Source organism: Aspergillus glaucus, assembly GCF_001890805.1.
Source record: "Aspergillus glaucus CBS 516.65 unplaced genomic scaffold ASPGLscaffold_10, whole genome shotgun sequence".
Classification (NCBI taxonomy): Eukaryota; Fungi; Ascomycota; class Eurotiomycetes; order Eurotiales; family Aspergillaceae; genus Aspergillus; species Aspergillus glaucus.
The window spans coordinates 247,728-268,867 of record NW_019170462.1 but is presented as its reverse complement, the minus strand read 5'-3'; the positions used below and the strand labels follow the sequence as shown (position 1 = coordinate 268,867).

At 49.7% G+C, this 21,140-nt stretch overlaps 8 protein-coding genes across 8 annotated transcripts; 4 read left to right on the top strand and 4 right to left on the bottom strand.

The window, feature by feature from the left end:
• Positions 1–310: 310 nt before the first annotated feature.
• Positions 311–3,508, bottom strand: ASPGLDRAFT_298532 (1-phosphatidylinositol-4-phosphate 5-kinase). The gene is made up of 3 exons (XM_022543894.1): positions 2,218–3,508; positions 1,194–2,151; positions 311–1,138 (listed from the first exon to the last, which is right to left on the bottom strand). Exons 1-3 carry the CDS (start codon positions 3,393–3,395, stop codon positions 632–634), a joined length of 2,643 nt encoding a protein of 880 aa, XP_022400872.1. The 5' UTR covers positions 3,396–3,508; the 3' UTR covers positions 311–631.
• A 1,856-nt stretch (positions 3,509–5,364) lies between these two features.
• ASPGLDRAFT_46990 (histone H1/H5 family protein) lies at positions 5,365–7,116 on the bottom strand. The gene is made up of 7 exons (XM_022546569.1): positions 6,926–7,116; positions 6,805–6,830; positions 6,639–6,661; positions 6,383–6,513; positions 6,202–6,260; positions 5,896–6,144; positions 5,365–5,839 (listed from the first exon to the last, which is right to left on the bottom strand). Exons 1-7 carry the CDS (start codon positions 6,993–6,995, stop codon positions 5,720–5,722), a joined length of 678 nt encoding a protein of 225 aa, XP_022400871.1. The 5' UTR covers positions 6,996–7,116; the 3' UTR covers positions 5,365–5,719.
• Positions 7,117–8,138: 1,022 nt separating this feature from the next.
• On the bottom strand, positions 8,139–9,792 carry fen1 (multifunctional nuclease RAD27). Its single transcript, XM_022546568.1, has 5 exons — positions 9,721–9,792; positions 9,553–9,638; positions 9,493–9,497; positions 8,845–9,406; positions 8,139–8,789 (listed from the first exon to the last, which is right to left on the bottom strand). Exons 1-5 carry the CDS (start codon positions 9,731–9,733, stop codon positions 8,271–8,273), a joined length of 1,185 nt encoding a protein of 394 aa, XP_022400870.1. The 5' UTR covers positions 9,734–9,792; the 3' UTR covers positions 8,139–8,270.
• A 224-nt stretch (positions 9,793–10,016) lies between these two features.
• Positions 10,017–12,972, top strand: ASPGLDRAFT_82177 (uncharacterized protein). Its single transcript, XM_022550152.1, has 4 exons — positions 10,017–10,431; positions 10,499–11,345; positions 11,396–11,672; positions 11,720–12,972. The coding sequence occupies exons 1-4, from the start codon at positions 10,181–10,183 to the stop codon at positions 12,520–12,522; spliced, it is 2,178 nt and encodes a 725-aa protein (XP_022400869.1). The 5' UTR covers positions 10,017–10,180; the 3' UTR covers positions 12,523–12,972.
• A 191-nt stretch (positions 12,973–13,163) lies between these two features.
• On the top strand, positions 13,164–14,991 carry ASPGLDRAFT_46986 (acyl-CoA dehydrogenase). The gene is made up of 4 exons (XM_022546567.1): positions 13,164–13,504; positions 13,570–14,485; positions 14,538–14,647; positions 14,700–14,991. The coding sequence occupies exons 1-4, from the start codon at positions 13,273–13,275 to the stop codon at positions 14,744–14,746; spliced, it is 1,305 nt and encodes a 434-aa protein (XP_022400868.1). The 5' UTR covers positions 13,164–13,272; the 3' UTR covers positions 14,747–14,991.
• A 294-nt stretch (positions 14,992–15,285) lies between these two features.
• ASPGLDRAFT_82175 (putative ubiquitin conjugating enzyme (UbcD)) lies at positions 15,286–16,897 on the top strand. The gene is made up of 6 exons (XM_022550151.1): positions 15,286–15,450; positions 15,548–15,677; positions 15,796–15,841; positions 15,998–16,027; positions 16,081–16,264; positions 16,320–16,897. The coding sequence occupies exons 2-6, from the start codon at positions 15,634–15,636 to the stop codon at positions 16,457–16,459; spliced, it is 444 nt and encodes a 147-aa protein (XP_022400867.1). The 5' UTR covers positions 15,286–15,450; positions 15,548–15,633; the 3' UTR covers positions 16,460–16,897.
• A 229-nt stretch (positions 16,898–17,126) lies between these two features.
• ASPGLDRAFT_35449 (Zn(II)2Cys6 transcription factor) lies at positions 17,127–19,573 on the top strand (the record flags this gene model as incomplete). The annotated part of the gene is made up of 7 exons (XM_022544565.1): positions 17,127–17,275; positions 17,334–17,587; positions 17,648–17,958; positions 18,024–18,104; positions 18,157–18,794; positions 18,843–19,025; positions 19,087–19,573. 7 exons carry the CDS (start codon positions 17,127–17,129, stop codon positions 19,571–19,573), a joined length of 2,103 nt encoding a protein of 700 aa, XP_022400866.1.
• A 63-nt stretch (positions 19,574–19,636) lies between these two features.
• On the bottom strand, positions 19,637–20,893 carry ASPGLDRAFT_171175 (3-hydroxyacyl-CoA dehydrogenase family protein; the record flags this gene model as incomplete). The annotated part of the gene is made up of 3 exons (XM_022542733.1): positions 20,560–20,893; positions 19,861–20,505; positions 19,637–19,797 (listed from the first exon to the last, which is right to left on the bottom strand). The coding sequence occupies exons 1-3, from the start codon at positions 20,636–20,638 to the stop codon at positions 19,637–19,639; spliced, it is 885 nt and encodes a 294-aa protein (XP_022400865.1). The 5' UTR covers positions 20,639–20,893.
• Between the last annotated feature and the right edge of the window lie 247 nt (positions 20,894–21,140).

Here is a 21,140-nt window from a genome sequence, read left to right as displayed (position 1 = left end):
AAGGAAAGTGAAAGGAAAAAGGAACATGAGGGTATGGCTTGACTGAAAGTAGAAAGGGTGAAAAGGTCGAGGCAACATCGCCATGGCATAGTAAAGCAAGAGACACAAGGAAAAGAAATTGACAGGCCAAAGTTGGCATGAGCAAACAGGACGAGGCAAAGACAACACGTTATGTGATGAAAAGAGGTATTGCAATATAAGCAATAAAGATGCAATCATGTCGGTCGCCCGACATGAGCAAATGAAAAGATTTCCAATATGTAAAGGGAATGACGACGATAAGAGGAAAAAGAAAAAGAGATCTAAAGAAGGGTTAAAGTAGGTGTTAAAAAGATAGACGGTACATGATCAAACAGTTGCCTGTCATGCAAGAAAAGAGAAAAAGTCATGGGTATCTCGCGCTTCTGAGACACTGTTCATCCGCGAATCGAAACGGAAAGGCGATAAGAAAAAGGTTCAGCTGGAAATGTCGAAACGGACAAGTTGCATCCTGATAAAAAGCAGGTAGCCCCCATCCATAGAAACACACATCAGTCGTGGTAACATGACACTCTATAAAGAGCGGTTTCTAAACGAGACGAGAAATGGTGGGATCAGAGGCAACGGCAAATCAACCATAAGGACGGCGCCATTAACCCCGGTAGGGTCTGAGATTCTCGTCACGAACTGCTGCTTTGCCCTTCTCTGACATATCGAACCCATTCTGGTTGGGAATCGGTGGGAGGTCCTTCTCCACAGGCGCTGGAGGACCTTGTCGGCTATGCTGACTATGGCCCCCGACACTGCTGGCCTCGCCCGCTTCATCCACAATCGGAAGTGTCGAGGTCGGTCCAGGGCCGTTGGCGTCTGTAGGATCCCGAACTGTGGATAATGTCCGGGGATGTGTGATAGAAACATCCTTGGATGCCTCCTTTTCCGCGTGCTGCATGGTTCTTTCAACCGACGGGGTGCGTTCCGTAGATGGTCGGCCCATTGCGCGGGACTCTCGATGCCGCTCAGCTTCTTCCTTGGACATCGTAATGCCGCGGATAAAATTGATGAAACGATCACCGTAGCCTTCGGGTGGGATCGGCGATATTTGTGTTCGATCATTTGACAGGCCTTTGAAGAAATTCTCTATCCTTTTGATGGTTCCATACTGAGAACAGTTAGTAATAGTCCAGTTACAGTGACAAAAAAAAAAAAAAACCCACATGAGTCAAACAGTCAATAATTCCGAGATAATAGATCTCTTCGCCTGGGGCCCCATTTTCATGCGTAGCACGGAATCCTCCATCGTCAGCGTAGAACACGTGGTATTTCCGTTCATCGAGAATCTCCTCTGGCATCTTCGCAGCCGCCTTGTCGAGGGGTACTGGGCGCTCCCGCTTGATCAGCATGCGCAGCTCACGAGCTTTACGTTCACTTTCCAACTTGGACGGCGTGCGCATGAGCATATTCTGAGACGAATCCTCCTGGTCACCTCCGGGTTGGAAAACTTGCAATGTCTTGTCACGGAGTTTCTCCTCGTTGCCTCGATCCAAGTCATGAATTCCCACCAAAAGCGAGTAATCCATGATCTTGAGTCTCTTCAACAACTCGACATCGCGCTGTAGCTGGGCAATAAAGAATTCCCGTTTAGAAGGACCGCACTCGATATGACGGCTGCGGCGGACCCAGTTCAAATCCTTGAGAGTGGCTCGTGGGTTCTTTTCCAGGTCGGATTCGTGCAGATCTCGGCCAATGGTCGATCCCTTCAAATCGAAGGTCTGGTGGATGTCACGGTGCGGCGGGAAGAGGTTGTTCATAACTACAAAGTGGATCTTACGGCCATATGCCATCTTGACACGATGCAACCCGTAGAACTGAGAGATCAGCGTGTTCGGGTTCTTCTCCACATGCTTGTAGTACTCGGGTAGGATCCTGCGCAGCAGCTTGTGTTCGGCGTGGTGGATGGTCTTGATGATATACTTGTAATCTCGCGAGAAGTAGAAAAAGCTACCACTCTTTCCTGGAGATCCCAATTCAGAGAGGATATATTTGCTTGTGAGGGACATGAGGTAATCAGCAGGGTCGATGCGGAACTTGGCTCGCAGGCTTCGAAAGACCCAAGGAGCGTAGTCCTTGAATTTGAAATCATACTTGGCTGAAGGGACCAGCTCATTTCCGGTGCTATCATTGTCGTTAATATCGGGGTACAAAAGGTGATACAAAATATCAATCAAAGGCGAAACATACATGTCAAAGGAGAATTTGTGCTTGGCTTCAAAATCTGCGGGGGTAAGTTCGCGTTCCAGTTTGGCATTGATTCGCGATACCGTGAATCGGATACCAGTCAACATGTTATACGCTGTAACCCAGTTGACATGGTTCTGGTCCACTTTGGTTCCCACGATGACCCGATCATCATCGTCATCATCGCGACGCCGGCGCCTGGACGCTCTGCGCTGCTTGATAGCCTCCGCGTAACGGGCAGCATCTTCGTCGGGGATGGACTCATCTGCGATCGAATCGGAGTGGTTCGTTCGGGTGGTTCGACGGGCAAGGCTCATAGAAGTCCGGCGGATACCTGCCGTCGGGGATAGCCGGCCGCTGCTTTGTGCCGTATCTTCGGAATGATCACGACTGTTCCGGCGAGCGCTAGCGGATCGCGGCACCTGAAGCGTATGTCGATGTCGTAACGAACTCTGATCTTGTTGTTGTTGTTGTTGTTGCTGCTGTGTTGGGGATTGCGGTGGGTTGCCGCTAGCGGCGCCATCGATGCCGGTGGGGATTGGAGGCGAAGAGTAGCGATGCGGACTAGTAGTCCTAGGCGATAACCGACCGGGATCTGAGGAGAGACGTCCGAAGTTTTCTTCGGGTTGAGAGCTCGACAAGGCAGACATTGAGGCGTTCGCAACGCAGTCAGAGGCGACGAGTTGGTCGACAGAGGGTCGAGGAGTGTGGTCCCCGTTGACGGTTGGTCTCCCATTATAGAGCGAACGGGAACTCTGCGATGTCCCCATGAACTGCTGACTGGAGATGGACGCTGCCGCCGACCCGGCCCCTGAACCAGCGCCGGCGATGATATCACGGTCTAACGTGGTCGAAGGACGACCGGTATCGCGGGGATCACGCGCGGATCCGTTGCCCAGAGAATACATACTGCCATCCTTGGACTGGGGCAGGTCACGGTTGTGGGAAGAACTAATACTGGAACGGTGACCATTGACGGAGTAGGCACTAGCATTCTTCAGATTGGCGAGACGGTCGGTCGGGGGGGCGGCAGCGTCACGGTGACTAGCAGTATCGCCATTTGGCCAGTTATTGGTCCATAGGAAGGTATTTCCAACGGGGGCTTTTTCGTGCGGTTTCCCCTGGGGCGAGTCCACGGGTGGAGGCGTCGCGGTATGATAGTCGTTGGCGAAAGACGGCATGGCGGTGCGGAGGAAGGAGAGAGGGTAAAAAAAGAAAGAAGGACGCCCGCTAATGAAGGAGAAAACCCCGAAAGAAATAAAAGAGCGTAAGACGAAAGAAGCCGAGATTAAAAGGAGAGAAAAAGAGTCAAGAGTAAAAGAGGAGTTGTGGTGGTCGAGTGTGACGTGAGGTCTGCGTTGGAGGGAAACGGCCGGGAGAAAAAGGCTTCGGGGAGTGAAATGTCAATCAGAGGCTGTAGTGTCGCAATATTAAAGTAGTCGTCAAGTATAGTATGAGCGGCCAGCCGGAAAGGGCGTGGCACAGAGGAAAGACGTTCAGCGACCGATAGGCATGATCAGGAGGCCGCAGACACAAGACGAGGGAGAGCGACGTGTCGAGTTGAGGAAAGGGAGATATAGTATCGAGTATCTGATAGACAGTCTGAGTACTGGATGAATTAGGCAATGAGTATAAGAAAAGAAAAGAAGTCGATGGGGAAGAGAAAAAAGAAGATAGTGGTAAGAGTAAGGAAGAGAAGTGGTGAAAAAAGAAGGGGAGAAAACGGAGGCGGGAGACAGTCGCAGTAGGAGTCGCAGTAATAGCAGTAGTAATAATGAGAGCAAAATAGAGGATTAACAGACTAAGAATATTATTATTATGACAGATATGAATAATCACACAATAATATCAATTTAATTGTTTGATTTTCATATTGCGCGTTCATCACTTGACAGGTAATTCTACCATGCCATACATACCTCCTCTGCACTCTACCAGTATCTCTGCCACGAACACCTAACCCCTCATATCTCTTGCATCCCATATGTATTCCTCTGAAATATCTGTATCGCGGAATATTCTGCATTATCCTTCTATACATACAGATTTGCACATCCGCATCCATCTCCGATCCATACTTCTCCGAACCGAGACTACTTTGTAGATGAAGATGTAAACACTACTCCATATAGCTATCTGTAACCCTTTCTAAGCTTCAGCCAAAGACCTTTAACACAAAGAGCACAGAACATAAACAATATTTGGCTATCCCTGATCGTCAGGACCTCCGTTACAGCCTGGACGCCTCAAATCAGTTAGACAACACACATGTACTCTACAAATGCCCCGGAGTAATACGGAGTACATACTGCAATGTATTGATTGAATCTTCAATCCAAGTGTCGGTGTTATTACTTTGTCTATAACTCTGTCAACCGAACAATATCCTTCTCTAACATGCTCCCGTCTCCGAGATATGTGCTATTTTTGGAACAACAATAAACACTCATAAGGCTGTACAGAGTACTATGTCCTCCGTACGGGCGAGGCGCTGTGTTCTTGATATTCAAGTGCAATAATCGCTACTGAAATACTACAAAATCTCTCAATCCCATCAGAACAAAACCTATAATTAGTCCTCCGATGCTCTCCCTGAAAGTCATCCCCTGAACGAACTCTTGGTATGGAGCACGTCCAAGAAAGTACCTCCACACCACCGCCACACGGATGATAAAAATATGCAATCCTCTGATAGACATGCAGTAGTTTATGGCTGTGAAGGAGCCCATTTAGGTACAATGATAAGCCCTAATATTACTGTTCAAGATTGCTAAGGCCTCGCTGGACAGCACCTGTAATAACTTTAACCAACCTTATATGCGGAAGTCTGCGGAACTGTGATAGATCGGATTCAGACTGGCTGGGGTCGTTCTGTTTGTATTGGCCCGGATCTCGGTCTGGATAGATACCGAGAAAATGGTAAGCGATTTGCGGGCGCAATCACGTGTAATATCATGTGACCATACGGAGGTAGCCCTCCCGATCTTCGACGCGTTCATTGGGCTCTCGATACGCAGGTTGAATCATGAGTGGTAACACAATATCCATCTTCACCTTACTATGTAGTATTACGTAGTAATTCTGTCCATCTAGGCTAGAACATGGTCCGCAACAATCATCGCGCAACCTACGACAAACCCAAAATTGAACTGGAAAAAGTATTCATTGAGTATCACCATAAACAAGAGGTACTAGACATCGAAGCCAATCACCAGAGAAGAAAAAACGTTGTATAAACCACCGCAGGACGCCGACCCAACCAAAATTTCGGAAAAAGCGAATGATCACTAACACAGAATGATATCCCGGACGCGACAAAAGAAACACATGAAGAAATAAAGTCAAACAAGGAAAAATTACAACCGAAGGGGAAGAAATGAACACCCAATTGATACAACCCAAGAAAGGATATCACTCGAAGCGCATGAAGACGAAAGGTGAAAGACGTAGGACGCGATGGAGACGGAAAATGAGAAGGGACGATTCGAAAAATCACAAAAAGAATTTACGCCTTCTTCTTAGGAGCCGCCCTCTTGGGGGCCGACTCGGGTTGGGCCGTCGTCTTTGTCACGCGGCCAGACTTGGTCGTCGAGATGATCTTGGGCTTCTCAATGATGGCAGGAGCCTAGTTTTCTGTCAGCACAAAAGTTCACCGATGGAAAATGAGGGATGATCACGTACGGCAACTGGTGTCTTGCGGGGCTTGGCTGTGTTGGCCTTGGGCTTCGCAGCAGTCTTCTTCTTGGTAGCGGTGGCCTTCTTAGCGGTGCTCTTGGTGGTCTTCTTGGGGGCGGTTTCAGTCTTCTCGGCCTTCTCGGCCTTCTCGGCCTTCTCAGCCTTCTCAGCCTTCTCAGCCTTCTCGGTCTTCTTGGGGGCGGCCTTCTTGGGGGCGGCAGCCTTAGCAGGAGCGGCCTTAGCAGGAGCAGCCTTCTATCCAATGATCAGTGACATGCTATCTTGGAATAAACGAAACAGATGTGAACTCACCTTGGGCGCGGGCTTCTCAGCAGCGTCCTTCTTGGCCAACTTCAAAGGACCAGAGGGACCTGTAGATAAGAGACGCGTTAGTTGATCCATAAACAATGACCGTGGTCGCACATCGACATGGAAAGCATGTCCATTTTATGTCGTGCAGAATTTGCAAATGGTCACGCGCGGGAGAACTTACCCTTGGGCTGGGTGAAATCACCCTTCTCAACACCAGCCTTGATGGCCTTGTTGAACTGGTTGTCGAAGACGGCAGGAGACGCGTTGTTAAGGTCATTGTTGTTCTGAACATATTTCTTGATGGATTGGCGACTATTGCGAAGGTCGTGTTAGCTGTGCGATTCATTGCGATAGAGGGACGCGGCTGGTCGCTTGTCCAGCGACATCGACCACCGCGCACAGAGAACACGAAAGAAAAATTTTTAAAAAAAACATACCTGCTACCATTTCGCTCTTTCAACTATAAGAAAAAGAAAGGGAAAAAGTCAGCGACCAACTCGAAAATAAGACCAAAGATGCCCGACGACAGAGGGGCGTGTGTAGACGTGTCACGGTCGGGGAGAGTCGAGAGATCGCCCGACGTGTAAGACGTGATCAACTCACATTAACGATAGCATCCTTAATCATATCTATATGGATAAAATCAGCATTTATTCGCGACCAAGGCGATGGTTATATCAATTCTACGCGATGTGGTGGTAAAGCAGGATCAGTAAAAACATACCGCGGTAGGAGGCATGACCAGCGGCGGCCTTCTTGGTCGCGGACGCGGCAGCAGCTCTCTTGGGGGGCATGATGACGGTGTGGTTGTTTGTAGAGGAGATATATAGATGTAGAAGAGGTATATAGCAGATGAGGTAATGTCTTATCTATTTCTTCGCGTGTTTGGGTGGTGGAGAGATCGAAGAGAAGGAGGAAAGAAGAAGTGACGGAAGGGGAGGAGACGATGCGCGGGGCATCCGCCGACTTTATAGGGCAGCGGGCAAAGGACCAAGATCAACTTTTGCCTACACGTCCGGTTTTGTTTTTATTTTGCTCTTTTTTGTGCGTATCAGCCTGGCTGGTTTGCTTGATTTGCTCTTATTGTTTTATAGTATAGAATATAATACTATCCTATACATAGAAGAGTAGTCTTGTTGTTTATGCCTACGCGCATCACCATGAGATGATGTCTTAACGCGTTTACTCCTTTTCGTCTCTTCGCTTCTTTGATTTATTTGACTCCGGTTCTGTCACTGATAGTCCGTGCACATTCCATCTGATCTTCTTCTTCAACGATCATTCGCTTATTCTTTTTACTATTTCTCTTTTTAGCATCCGTACCTGCCGGTGTTGTGGGTTTGACTCGTCTGTCTGGACCAAACATGCCATGATCATTGCCACTGTATACAAGTAAACGCCAATATTCTATATGATATTTGATGTGTGATATTGTCCAGATGAACACCTCTTGACTGTACCCTGTATATGTGTTATGCTTAAAATGCACACGTAGCTGATGCATGAAATCTCCCCTATTGACAGTCCCTGATCCTCACTCCGTTTGTGTCTGTCTTCTCTCCTTATTTTCTGCAGTGAGTCTGCCTAGTGCTTGGTTTGTGATTCTCTTAGGCTCTTGGCCTCGTGCTGCTGGCTAGAGTGATATGTGATATGTAGTATTTTGCGTGAATTTTGTCATTGGATACATGTGGCTGCATCCCACTCCGCGATATATATTGGCATTGGCATTTCCAGCACCATTGACCATATTCAATCATACTCGATTGAAATGGCAATTATACTATATTATGTGAAATTTACCGGCAGGTAAATATATATCAAGTCATTCATGTCTATAATACTCCTAAACGGACCAATATCAAATGACGTCACTGGCCAGGAAGATCAGTCCATTCGGATTGATCCCGGGTTGATCCTAGAGTCCAAGGAGACCATGATCCATTTCTACCTTGACCATTGCTTTTCCGCTGTTAAAGCATGTGTATTCTGAGACTTTTATACCAGAAGTAGTATTGCATAGCCAAACGCCATCAAGGAACAAATTATCATACATCATAATTCCATCCAAATCAAGAAGCACGGGGCTTTGCCTTAGCCTCCTTCTTAGCCTTGGCCTCATCCTTCTTCCGCTTCTTCTGATCCTGGATCTTCTCCTCGTTCTTGCGCTTCAGACTCGCCTTCTCCTCGTCCGTCCGCGCCATTGGCTTGAAGAATCCCTCTAACCGCGACTGCTGCGCCGATTTGAGGTTCTTCTGCAGACGCGCCGCACCGTTGCGCACACGATCCTCGTTGAATCCCTTGTCCTTCACCAGGAAGTCAATGAGTCCCTCCACGTCGGGAGCTTCCCATTTAAAATCACAGTCCGGGTGGTCTGCATCGCGGACGTCCGGCTTGACGAATAATTCCCGCGCGTCTTGGTACCGCCAGTCTTCGGGGATTACAAATTTCTTCTTGGGGTCACTTTCTATGTGTTCGACTACCTTTTCCAGACTACCGTGCTCGCGGATGAGCTTCAACGCGGTGTTGGGGCCCACCTTGGGGATGGGTTCGAGGTAGTCGCATCCGAGGAGGATACAGAGGTCAATGAACTAAGCCAAAGTAAGTTTTCTACCGGAGGATCACGAAGAGAGAACATGCGCATACCTGATTACGGTCCATACCAAGTCCCTCGAGCGCACGCTTCAAGTGAATCTCTTGAATCGGCTCCTTCCGCTGCTCAGCAAACGTCAAATGCCTCAGAAGAATCGGCGTCTCGAAGCATAATGTGTCCATATCCTCCGAAGCAGCCGCGTAGACCTTGCCCGCCCGTGCGAGCGCCGCACACTGAGCCTCAGCTTCTGTCGGCGCATCAATATACGGAACACCCATGAGCTTCATAAGCTTCTTGCACTCCGCATTATGCTCCCTCGTCACCCGGACTGTCCGGCGCGAAAACTTTTCCACATCCTCCGCAGTACCGGTCTCCTTGGCCTCCTCGTGAGCCTCGGTAGCCTCTGACTTTCGTGCGGAACGCTTGGCCAATTCGCCCGACTTGAGCTTCGGTGGTGCGCCGTCGAACACGTATAGGGGTTTGATGCCGTTGTCCACCATGCGTAGTGTACGGTAGAACATTCCCATCAGATGTGATGTCGTCTCGCCGGTATCACTCATAAGTTGCTGGCCTTCGGAGCGCACGGCGATCATGAAACTGTAGATACTCATTGATCTGTAGTGGGATTAGCCTTAGCTCTGTTCCTGCGTTTTCAGTCATATGCGGAATTCGAGTTGACGTACGCGTCCTGCGTGTTAGTAGCGACAGTTGTTAGCTTCCTGGCCACCTGTTTGAAGGGTAATTTGGAATCTGGAACTCACAATTGCGACCTTACGGCCAAACTGCTGCTTGATATCGCCCGTCTTGATCGCATCGGGCGCATTTTCTGCAATCACTTGATAGAGCTCTAGCGTCTGCCATTAGCACCCTGCACGCGTGGATTCACTACTAGAATTGAAAAGTTCAAATAGGTAAGGGATTGTACTCACGTTTAATACCCATAGTTGCTCTGTTATATCTTCTTTAGCTATCGCAGGTGTGCTGGAAGTCCGACAGAATCGACCACCGCGCAGAAACGCGCCGCGGAACTCTAACGCGCCTACATCATTAAGCCCCATCGGGAATAGCGCGTAATCGACTTGGCTTACATCACGTGATATATCCCCGCGCCAATCTCCAAGCGGCCCCGCTTCCAAAGCTCGGGTTGCCGCATTGGGTAAAGCGTACCGGCCCCCGTGATAATGGGCTCCTCCCGAGCTTTTCGGATAACATCTCGTGCCCATATCTTTGTCGCTAGCTGTTGAGTCACTGCGCGTGCGCTTACCTTTGACTTAACAAACGGCCATTGTGCGGGCTCTGGCTTATCTCGACGAGTACGAGTGATTCCCCAGGATGAGTACATAGTACTCTGTACGGAGTACCTCACCGCGAGTCTATCAATTGATAAAAATGAAGCGAAACCGCATTCAATTCGAGTCTAATGGCGAACACGCATCGACATCTCCGCCGCAAGGGACAGTTGCACCGGAGGGGCACATTCCCAAGATCTCACGCAGGATCCGGGCGTGCACCGAATGCAAGAAGCACAAGGTCCGGTGTAATATGAACCCTGGTGAGTCGATTTGCCAGAGATGTCGACGGATGAATTTGGAATGTGTTGTCCACAAGAGCCTCCAGACCTTGTTGGAAGATGAGACTGAGTGCGTGTCTATCCCATACCTGACCTAGGTCTCGGTGATTTGCTAATGCGGATGTGTTCGTGTTTAGTTGGAAGACGACCGTTGAACTTGCGATGTCCGATTTGCTGAGAAAAGCCCAACTACCGGAACTCTCGTACTACCAAGCCGTTAGCAGAACGATAGACGCGCCCTCCAAGAGACGAGACCGCAAAGGATCGACCGCATCGACCGAGGATATAGGAATAACGACGGGTAGCGACAGGAGAACCAATTCTATCGACGCCAATGTGGCTGCACCAACGGCCCCACGCACATCGTCGAACTACAACTTCTCGCGACAACCGGCGCGGTATTCCCCGGATCGGGAGGAGAATGGCACATTGTCCTTGGTCACCGCGCCGATGGGGAGCTTATACGAAGTCACACAGCTGAGCGATATTCGGGCAAATTCTCCAGAGGAGAACGAGTCGTCTGATCACTCGCTTGCGACGGACTTCATATCGCGAGGCGTTGTGGAAATACAAGAGGCAGAAGAATTGTTTCAGTATTTTGACCAGGTTCTCAACCGTTATCTTTGGGATGGGATAGCACTGGTACACAAGGATCTTGCATCCGTCCGGAACTCATCATCGATGCTGTCTGCCGCCATCCTTGCTGTAACGGCTTTGCACATGCCAAACAAAGAGCGCACGTTTGACACTTGTTATACCGAATTCGCGAAACTTGCATCTGGGTCCATGCTTGACCGACATCACACCTTGGATGATTTGCGCGGGCTGTGTATAGCGGCCTTTTGGCTTGCGGATGTTAGCTGGAAGCTCTCCGGGTATGCAGTACGGATCGCAACCGAGCGCAACTTGCACCAGTGTTTTCGCAAGGCCACACAAGGTTCTCCAGAGCATAAGGAACAGGCAAGACTCTGGTATCTCCTTTATGTATGTACTTTCCAAGTTGCTAGGCTGATCCCATACTAACTAGCGTATAGACTTTGGAGCATCATTTCTCTATCGCATACGGGCGTCCACCAATTATCCACGAGGATCCCAGCATCACGAATCATAACACCTTTGTTCTTTCTCCGACAGCACCACAGTGTGACATCCGCTTACATAGCCAAGTTGATCTGTTTATCATCCTGACTCGGATATACCATGCATTTGGCCCGGATGTGGACCTTGAGGTCCCAGAAAGTGACTTTGCGAAGATCGACAAGTTTGATGCCGACCTAGACGAATGGTGTACTACTTGGATTCCTCGTATAGGTATACTCATTCTTCTTACTTGGTATATTATATGCTAACCGGAGCAGCTGGAAGCTGGCACGTTGGTGCATACCCTTACAGAGCCGTCTATTTGCATTATCACTTTTCCCGCTTGCAGGTGAACTCGGTTGCTCTGCGAACCTACCACTCACCAACTTCAACTCGCATCATGTCACCTGAGCGCAAGAAACGCGCAAATTTGGCAGTTGAATCAGCCATTGGTACGCTTCTCACTGTATTGGAAGAACCAGACATCCAAAGAGGTCTGGTTGGCGTTCCGCTATATCTGCACAGCATGATCACCTTTGCTGCAGTGTTTCTTTTGAAGATCGCGGCCAAAGGATGCCAAGGACAGCGAAATTCTATCGCTTCAGCCGACTTGCACATCGATGTCGCATATGTTCAGGAATTAGTCGAACGGATTATCGAATTGATGGTATCGTGCAGTAAGCGAGCTAGCGAACGCCATCTCAGCCACCATCTCGCCCGCGGTCTACGAAAGATGCTCACTGGATTTGAGGAATGGGAAAAAAAGAATTCTTACAACCAGCCCTTTCCCCGACAGAACTCCCATGATGTCTCCCCAATGTTCAAACCAATTATCATCCCCGGGGCACAACCATTGGGTCAACGAGATACCATCCTCAACCACCCGCCTCCTTTACTAGGTGTGGCTCCTCTATCCGCAGAGCGCAACAATGGGTTTGAGCCCAGCACGATCCCCGAAAACGAGCAACTGGGGTTTTCTGAGGGTTCGATAGATCCGATGATGAGCGATTTATGGGGATTTGATGAGGAGCATTTTCCCATGGGGGTTTCTGATTTCTTGCAGTCACAAATGCCTGCGTGACGCGTCAATGGTATTGGCTTTCGACAGAGATGCCATAACCGAGGGCGATCTTATCAAAATCGCCGTAGATCGCCGTCGATATCCGTCGCGTCATTTGCCGGTGTCGCCGAAGCCGAGACGGTACGGCGATTCGGGCAGTCTTTCAAGCGTCTGTCCCGAATAGGAGTGAGCAGCCGAGAGCAGACGTATGCCTAGTTTCCGGGCCAAGGCCATTTTAGCCGGCGGTAGGGCTGATTCCAGCCGCCTGTGTATAGAGTAGGTACCCGGTTATAGGTACATGTCCTGGCCATGACTGTATAGTCTTAATGAGTTATGCCTACGCAGTCAATGTATACAGTATCACACTCTATGATCTAGAGACGCAAATGCGTCAATTGATTGCGATGTTACTCCATATACTAGTATTATATACTTTTTTGGCTTTCGGCATGACCGCATAGGAAGCGCCAGTGCTTGGCAATCCGAGTTTATACCCTTATAAGAGGCCATTGAGGCTATTTAGCATTCCATTGTAGAAAACTGCTGTACGACTCAGCATCTCTCATTGTATCTCATTGTGGAGCTCCGTGTTCTACCGAGCACCAGCCGAGGTTGATTTGCCAAATCGCCGCCACTCTCACTTTCTTGTCCGGACAAGCTTCCCCGCAAATTCATTTTCTCGAAGGACGTTATTTATAACTCTTTATTCCTGTTAATTAAAGAAAAAATTTTTCTGCGGACGCTTGAATTGCTCTAATCCACTTCCCTACCATGATGAATCGCTTCGGCTTTCGCGCGGCGTCGCGCCACTTCCAGTCGGCGACTCGCCGTCCCACTCCTATCGCACGGGGACTAGCAGCTCACAACACATCGACACGAGGCTATGCAACATTCAACTGGGAGGATCCGCTGGCTGCGTCAGAACTGTATACGGAGGAGGAATTGGCGATTCAGAACACAGCCCGGCAATATTGCCAGGAGCGATTGATGCCCCGAGTGCTGGGTATAACCCTCACCACCACAAACAAGTACTCTAGGCAGTTTTGGACAGTGCTAATGAGAATGAAGACGCCTACAGAAACGAAGACTATGACCGCAAAATCCTCGAAGAAATGGGCGAACTGGGCCTCCTGGGCGCGAACCTCCACGGATACGACTGCGCGGGCGTGAGCACTGTCGCCTACGGATTGATCACCAAGGAAGTTGAGCGCGTGGACTCGGGATACCGCTCTGGAATGTCAGTACAGGGATCGCTGGCTATGACTGGTATCTACGAATTCGGCAGCGAGGAACTCAAGCAGCGACTTTTGCCGGGTCTGGCTAAGGGAAAGCTGTCTGGATGCTTTGGGCTTACAGAGCCCAACCACGGCTCGGACCCTGGGTCGATGGAAACTGTTGCGAGAGAACATCCGACACAGAAGGGTGTGTATTTGCTTTCTGGGTCGAAGACGTGGATTACCAACTCGCCTATTGCGGATGTGATGCTGGTGTGGGCTAAGTTGCAGAGCACGGGTAAGATTCGTGGATTCGTGGTTGAGCGCAGTCGCTGCCCGCCTGGTACGCTGGAGACTCCTCCGATTAAGAACAAGAGCGCCCTACGCGCGTCGATCACGGGTATGATCCAGATGGATGAGTGCCCTGTTCCCGTGGAGAACATGCTCCCCGACGTCGAGGGTCTCAAGGGTCCGTTTACGTGTCTCAACAGCGCCCGGTTGGGTATTGCATTTGGTGCGATGGGTGCTTTGGAGGATTGTCTCGCTCGCGCACGGGAGTATTCGTTGGAGCGCAAGCAGTTCAAGGGCAACCCGTTGGCGAAGTACCAGTTGATTCAGAAGAAGTTGGCGGATGCGACTACGGATGCGGCGTATGGTACGCTGGCTGCTACGCAGGTTGCGAGGCTGAAGGATGAGAAGAAGAACACGCCTGAGATGATCTCGATGGTCAAGAGGCAGAACTGTGATCGGGCCTTGACTAATGCCAGAGTGTATGTCTGCCCTGCTCTTGCTTTTTTGAGATGAATACTAACCGCGATATAGACTGCAAGAGATTCTGGGCGGCAATGCGACCAGTGACGAGTATCATATTGCCCGCCATGTGGCCAACCTGTTTGTGGTGCAGACCTATGAGGGCCAGAGTGACATTCACGGTGAGCACCTTCCTTTTCTTCTAGTTCAAGGATAGAATACTGACTGCTACAGCCCTGATCGTTGGCCGTGCGATCACCGGTGTCCAGGCGTTTGTTTAGACCGAGCCATACTATTTCTTGGCCCATCTAGTGTATTAAACATAAGTGTATATAGAACATATCAAGCAAAAGCTATTACTGATCTGGTAACGTGACCGATGACATAGGGCTCCGCTGATTTGGCCGGTTCCCTGCATATACCCGTAGGGCAGGGGTGTCATGGGTGTTCATTACATACTACACTTGGGCATCCTGGATTATATCCACATGTATTATCACTTATCAAGATGCCCTATATATGTGTACCCTCTTCATATATACTACCCAAGAACAGCCATTTAAAAGTCCCGTAATGAATTACATACGGTACCGGATTCCGGCGCCACCGCCTCGTCGGGCGAAAATACGGGCATTTGAAGCCCAAGAAAAAATCACGGATGATGTGGCGAGTACCTTGCTGACACTTACTTTACCATTATTTTTGATACTTGTACAGAGTATTATAGAGAAAATAATAGATTAGAAATGCTGAGTAGATGCTTATCTTTATGTCAGTCAGGAGTATTCTATATCATTTAGTAATTGCATCAGACTGTGGCGGTGGATGTGGCGGTGAGATGTGTAATATACTATACGGTACGATACCGTCCCTCTTTTCTTTCACTTTCCCCTCTTCTTTTCTTTTCTCTCTTTTTTCCTCTTTCTCTTTCTCTCTGTCCTTCTTGTCTGTTTGGAACCTCTTTACAACCCCACGTATTTAGCCTGTGAGTCCCATTTATATCTAACTGTGTTTATATCTTCTTTTTCGCCTTCTTTTCTATCTCGTTGTAAGAGTACTGGTTAACCTGTTCTATCGTGCAGAATCAAACCACCTATTCCATTCGACGTCGCCCTCCTACCCAACTAGGAGTCTTCCTCTTAACACCTCCTTCACACCTTCACACACCATGGCTCTTAAGAGAATCAACAAGGAACTTACTGACCTGGGCCGGTATGTCGTTCCCTCGTCTTTCCCTGCGCTGCGTTGTGGTTAGGTGTTCTCACCTTACCACGTTGCGGGGTGGATTCAAGACTACAATAAGAGGATATACAATACTGACTGACTTAAGTGACCCGCCCTCGTCCTGCTCTGCTGGCCCTCTCGGAGAGGATCTGGTATGATACCCCTTCCCTTTCCCCGGTCTCGTGATTCTCGGTCGTGATATCGCTGGTGCGGCGGGGCAGATACGAAACTGCAAATCCTTCCTTGTCCGGGAATCAGACCGCACGTCATTAGGAGAGTGAACAGTGTACTGACATGCTTGATAACAGTTCCACTGGCAAGCAACTATCATGGGTCCTGTAAGTCGCATCGGTCGCATGTCTGCAATCGGAACAGTGCTGACTCCTCACAGAGCGACTCGCCATACTCCGGAGGCGTTTTCTTCCTCAACATTCACTTCCCTACCGACTACCCCTTCAAGCCCCCAAAGGTCAACTTCACCACCCGTATCTACCACCCCAACATCAACTCGAACGGCAGCATCTGTCTGGACATCCTAAGGGACCAATGGAGCCCTGCTCTCACAATCTCCAAGGGTTAGTTTTTCGCATCCGGCATCCGCACCCGATGACTCAAAACTAACCCATATAGTTCTCCTTTCCATCTGCTCGATGCTCACAGATCCCAACCCCGACGACCCGTTGGTGCCCGAGATCGCCCACGTCTACAAGACTGACCGTCCCCGGTACGAGTCGACTGCTCGCGAGTGGACCCGCAAGTACGCTATCTGATTTCCGCAATGAAATTCTCTTCTCAACCGCGTCTACGCCTTGTCTTCTTTCGCGCACCGTTTAGATCAGATCTGAAGCCTGGCGTACCGCGATCGTAGATCCTTTTTTTTTTTTTTTTTTTTGCCCTACCCCGTTTGTTTTCTATTTGAAACATTTGCGAACTTTTTTTTACCCGTTTTCTGTTCCCTTTTATATCTTTTGGCGGGAAATGTCATATCCAACGATCATTATGACCAATTCTCATGCATTCCATGGCATCGTTTTTCTCTGTTTCGTTCAATGGAGTCGGGATTCTACATTGTTGGGACCTCACCGGGAGGTTTCTGGGGTGGACGTGGAGGCTTGTTCGTGGAGGAAGTGAAGGATATCCGGATGGCGTGTGAGGAGGGAGTTGTGTTGATAGCGGTTAGGATGAGATCAATGACAACCGTTGACCGGTGTTTCTTTGGCTGGCAGAATTCAGATTTGATCCTATAGATTCTCAACCTACGAGTAACCGTATAACTGAGGTGAACCCTGAAACAGCGGATCAATCGGAACCGAGGTACTCGTAACCCGCCTCTCCCTCGGAACCTATATAAACCTCGGAACCCCATCCCAACCTCAGAGCACCTTAAACTAAACCAAGCCGCCAAAATTAAGTTGAACAAGGTTAAGCTAAGCTACAATGTCAACCCGCCGCTACCGCTCGGCAGTCGCCTGTGAATCTTGTCGCCGCCGCAAAGTCCGCTGCAGTCTTACGGTCACGGGGTTCCCTTGTATTGGGTGTGCGCAGGATCGCGCCGAGTGTGTCGTTGATGAGAGGAGGAGTTTGGCGTGAGTTGCCTTTGCCTCGAACTTGAAATAGAATGGGGTGTGTGCTGATGTGTGGTAGGTTGAGTAGGGTCCAGGAGCGGAGGGCTCGGCAGTCGCAGTCGCAGCCGCATTCACCTGGACATAATAGATCTAACGAGGTTGTGCCGTCATCGAGTCAACCGTTTAATAACCCGGTTGGTAAAGGAATTGAGGCTTCAGAGTCACCTTCACATGCCAGTGACCGGATACAAGATGAAGAGCGTAACGGTCTCGAAATCGCAGCTGCTGCATTGGGCCAGCCTGAAGGTGTTGGGCAGGTTCCTTTCTACACCGGTACCCTCTTCCTCATTATACCCTACACCTATCCAAGATAAACATGCTAATTGCTGGCAGGTGACCAAACCGGCATAACATCAACCCTAGACCTCTGCTCCCCCGAACAACATCTCCCGCGCCACCTCCTCCTCCCTATGCACATGCCCGCCTCACTCTCCAACGAAGACAAACAATATCTAGCCAATAAAGGCGTGTTCACGTTACCCGGAAAAGAGGCGTGTGATAGTCTGATCCGAGCGTATTTTCGCCATGTGCATCCGATTATGCCGATTATTGAGGCGGATCAGTTGTTGGGGGCTGTTGCGGCGGGGAGGTTGGGGGACTATAATGTTTTGTTGGTGTGGAGTGTGTTTTTTGTTGCTGTTAATGTATGTCCTGCCTCGTTCACTTCATCTGAGATGTTTTTGTTGGATTGGGTTAATGGATGGGACAGTTTATTCCGATATCGATATGTCAGAGTGAGGGTTATGAGTCCCGGAAGGCGATGAAAGCAGCTATGTATTCATGCGCAAAGGTATGCCCCCCACATCCATTTCAAACATTGGTACAGAACCTCAAAAAAACAGTCCATGTACAACCACACAACCGACCGAACCACCCTCCTCCAATCCTCCCTTCTCCTCGGCTTCTGGCACTCTGAAACAGACCAACACGCCGCCCCCTGGTACTGGACCGGAATCTCCGTCAACATGTGCCAAATCCTCGGCCTCCACCGCAACCCCGACAACAGCCCCAACAACAACACAACCACCGCTGCCACCCGCCGCAATTCCTCCATAACAGACCGCCAGCGACACCTCTGGCGACGCCTCTGGTGGGCATGTTTCTTCCGCGACCGCTGGATGAGTCTTACGCTTGGACGGCCGATGAGGATTGATCTGAATGATTGTGATATGCCAATGGCGAGAGCGGAGGATTTGTTGAGTGACCTTGAGGGTGTGGGAAGGGAAACGAAGGAGGCGTTTCTGCCGGGGGATTTGGAGAAGATGGCGGAGTTTTGGGTGATGTTGGTGGAGATGAGTAAAGTGTTGGGGAAGGTGTTGAAGTTGAATTATCAGGCGCTGAGGGGGAGGCCGGGGTTGGGGGAGGTTGAGGCGTTGGAGGCGCAGATATTATCTTGTCAGTGTCCGGGTGTGGATGGTGGCGGTGGGGGGTTGAGTCGGGAGGCGGTTTTTTATGTCTATCATTTGCAGTTGCATTATCAGTTCGTTCCCCTGTTTGTTGAGATTGGGCTGGTTACTGACGCAGACAGAGCGATTCTGATCATGTTCTACCGCCTCTACGGAACCGAATCACCAGAAGGTCTCCATCCAGCACAACAACAAAAATGGCAGCACCGAATGCGCCGCGAGGCCGATATAGCAGCCTCCCGAACAAACGATATCCTCGACATGCTAGCCCAAGAGAATCTCCTCGAATTCGCCCTCCCAATGACGTACGCACCGCACCCCCCTCCCCAACTACAAATCAATCAAACTCTTAACATGTCATGACAGCCCACCCCTCCTGATCCCAGCAATGCAAATGCACCTTCTAAACTGCAACTCAGCAAACTCACTCTCCCGACGATTACGACTGAACAAGCTTAATATATGCATGATGGTCATGGAGGAGTTTCAAAAGGTGTATACCGTTGCGTCGATTTATCGGGGGATTTTTGCAAAGGCTATCCAGCAGTTTTATCCCCGGGATGCGGGGGTTCTGGGGATGTATAGTCCTATTTGGTTTGCTTTGGATGCAAATGCGAATACGAACGCGGACGCGAATGCTGGTGAGGGTGTTCCTGCTCCTGTTCCGGCGCCTGTGGCGGTTACTTCTGTTCCTTTTTCTGTTGATGCTGGTGCTGGTGTTGAGAACAGCCTATCCGAGGGAGATGTTAACATGAACACCGAGATGACCAGTGATCTGATTGATGCACTGGTTGATGAAGCCTCTACGTTTAATTTCTGGGAGACATGGGGACAGTTATGGGTTGATCAGTGAATGTATTATTACCGATAGACTAACAAGTACTCTGTACAATAATCTCCAAACCAAACATACTACTTAGGAGGCAGGAGGATACAAACCACCCTTTTCACACTTCGACCCCAACCTGCCCTTCTCCAGGTACTTCTCCCTCAGAAAATCAACAGTCTTCTCCCCCGAAAGCCCCCTCTCCTTGACATAATGCTCCTCGATAAACGCAACCGTATCAAGACCGACATCTGCACCATTAGCCACAAGTACAAACATCACCAAGGGTCCTAAAAACAAGGGGAAAGACTTACTATCCATCATCGCACAAGGTACAGCAGCCCCCTCCACAAACATCCTCTTCCACATATCATCAATCTCCTCTGGCTCCGAAACACCCTCCGCCAAAACCATCAACGCCTCTCTCTTCACCGCCGCCCAGAGTCTATTGAAAATAAAACCCGTAGACTCCTTCCTCGCGACGTACGGTACCAATGCAGCTTCTCTGCTTCGCTCAACGAGGAACGGGAAGATAGACACACTTGTGTGGCCGTTTGTCATGAGCTCGACGATCATGTTCCCGGGGGGCATGTAGTAATGCGTGTTCAGAATCCGAGTCCTAGCTTCTGCCTCCGGGGCAATCTTTTCAAGCATCTCGGAGGTCTTATAGGACGAAGAATTCGATGCCAGGATACAGTCCGCCGGTGCGAGAGTGGCTAGCTCGGCAAATGTATCAATCTTGAGGGCCAGTTTCTCAGGAACGGCCTCGATAACTAGCCAGGCGGTTGAGACTGCATCGCCCAGGTTGTCGAAGGCCTGGATGTCATTGTTTGGTTGGATTGCGGTGCGTTGGGCGTAGGAAGGTGCGTTTTCGGTGATGTAGGTTATTGCTGCTTGACGTTGGTCGGGGCTGGGGTCGAAGATGCGGGTGGCGTAGCCGGCGGAGGACCAGACGCAGGCTGTTTCGTTAGTATATTTATTCGTTACTGTGTAAGTGGACAGGATAGGCTTACCAACGCGACGACCGAGGACGCCACCGCCTAGGATGGTAACCGGGCGGGTGCGGTAGTCTTGAGGGTTCCAGGTGGACATTGTGGTGTTCGATTTGGTATGATATGACTTGAATGAGCTGGAGATGAGTAGTTTCTGGATGAGAACGATAGAGCATACTTATACTACTACCCTACAACTACAACGACACATCCTCGGAAACCATTATGTACTCAAAAACACATACGGTCCGCAATACCCGCGGTGAGTGGACTAGATACTATACACGAATCCTATACTCGGTACGGAGTGCATATAGCTCGGAATCTTGGATTCGAAGGAACAACGAGATATTCCCGAAAATTCCATGATCTGTTCCAGAAAAGATAACGGTCTATATTTAAGTACCGAGGAAGAGGCTCGGAAGAGATGATAGTTCGGGTTGTGGGTCTGTCAGATCTCGGGACTCGGCTTGCCGGTACGAACGGCAGTGGATGGATGGAGGCGGAGGCGGAGGACGCGGGAGGGAAAGGGATTATTATTGTTTTTGTGTTATTGGTGGGTGGTATTGGTGTGGTTGGATATGGTTGTTGGACTTGTACAG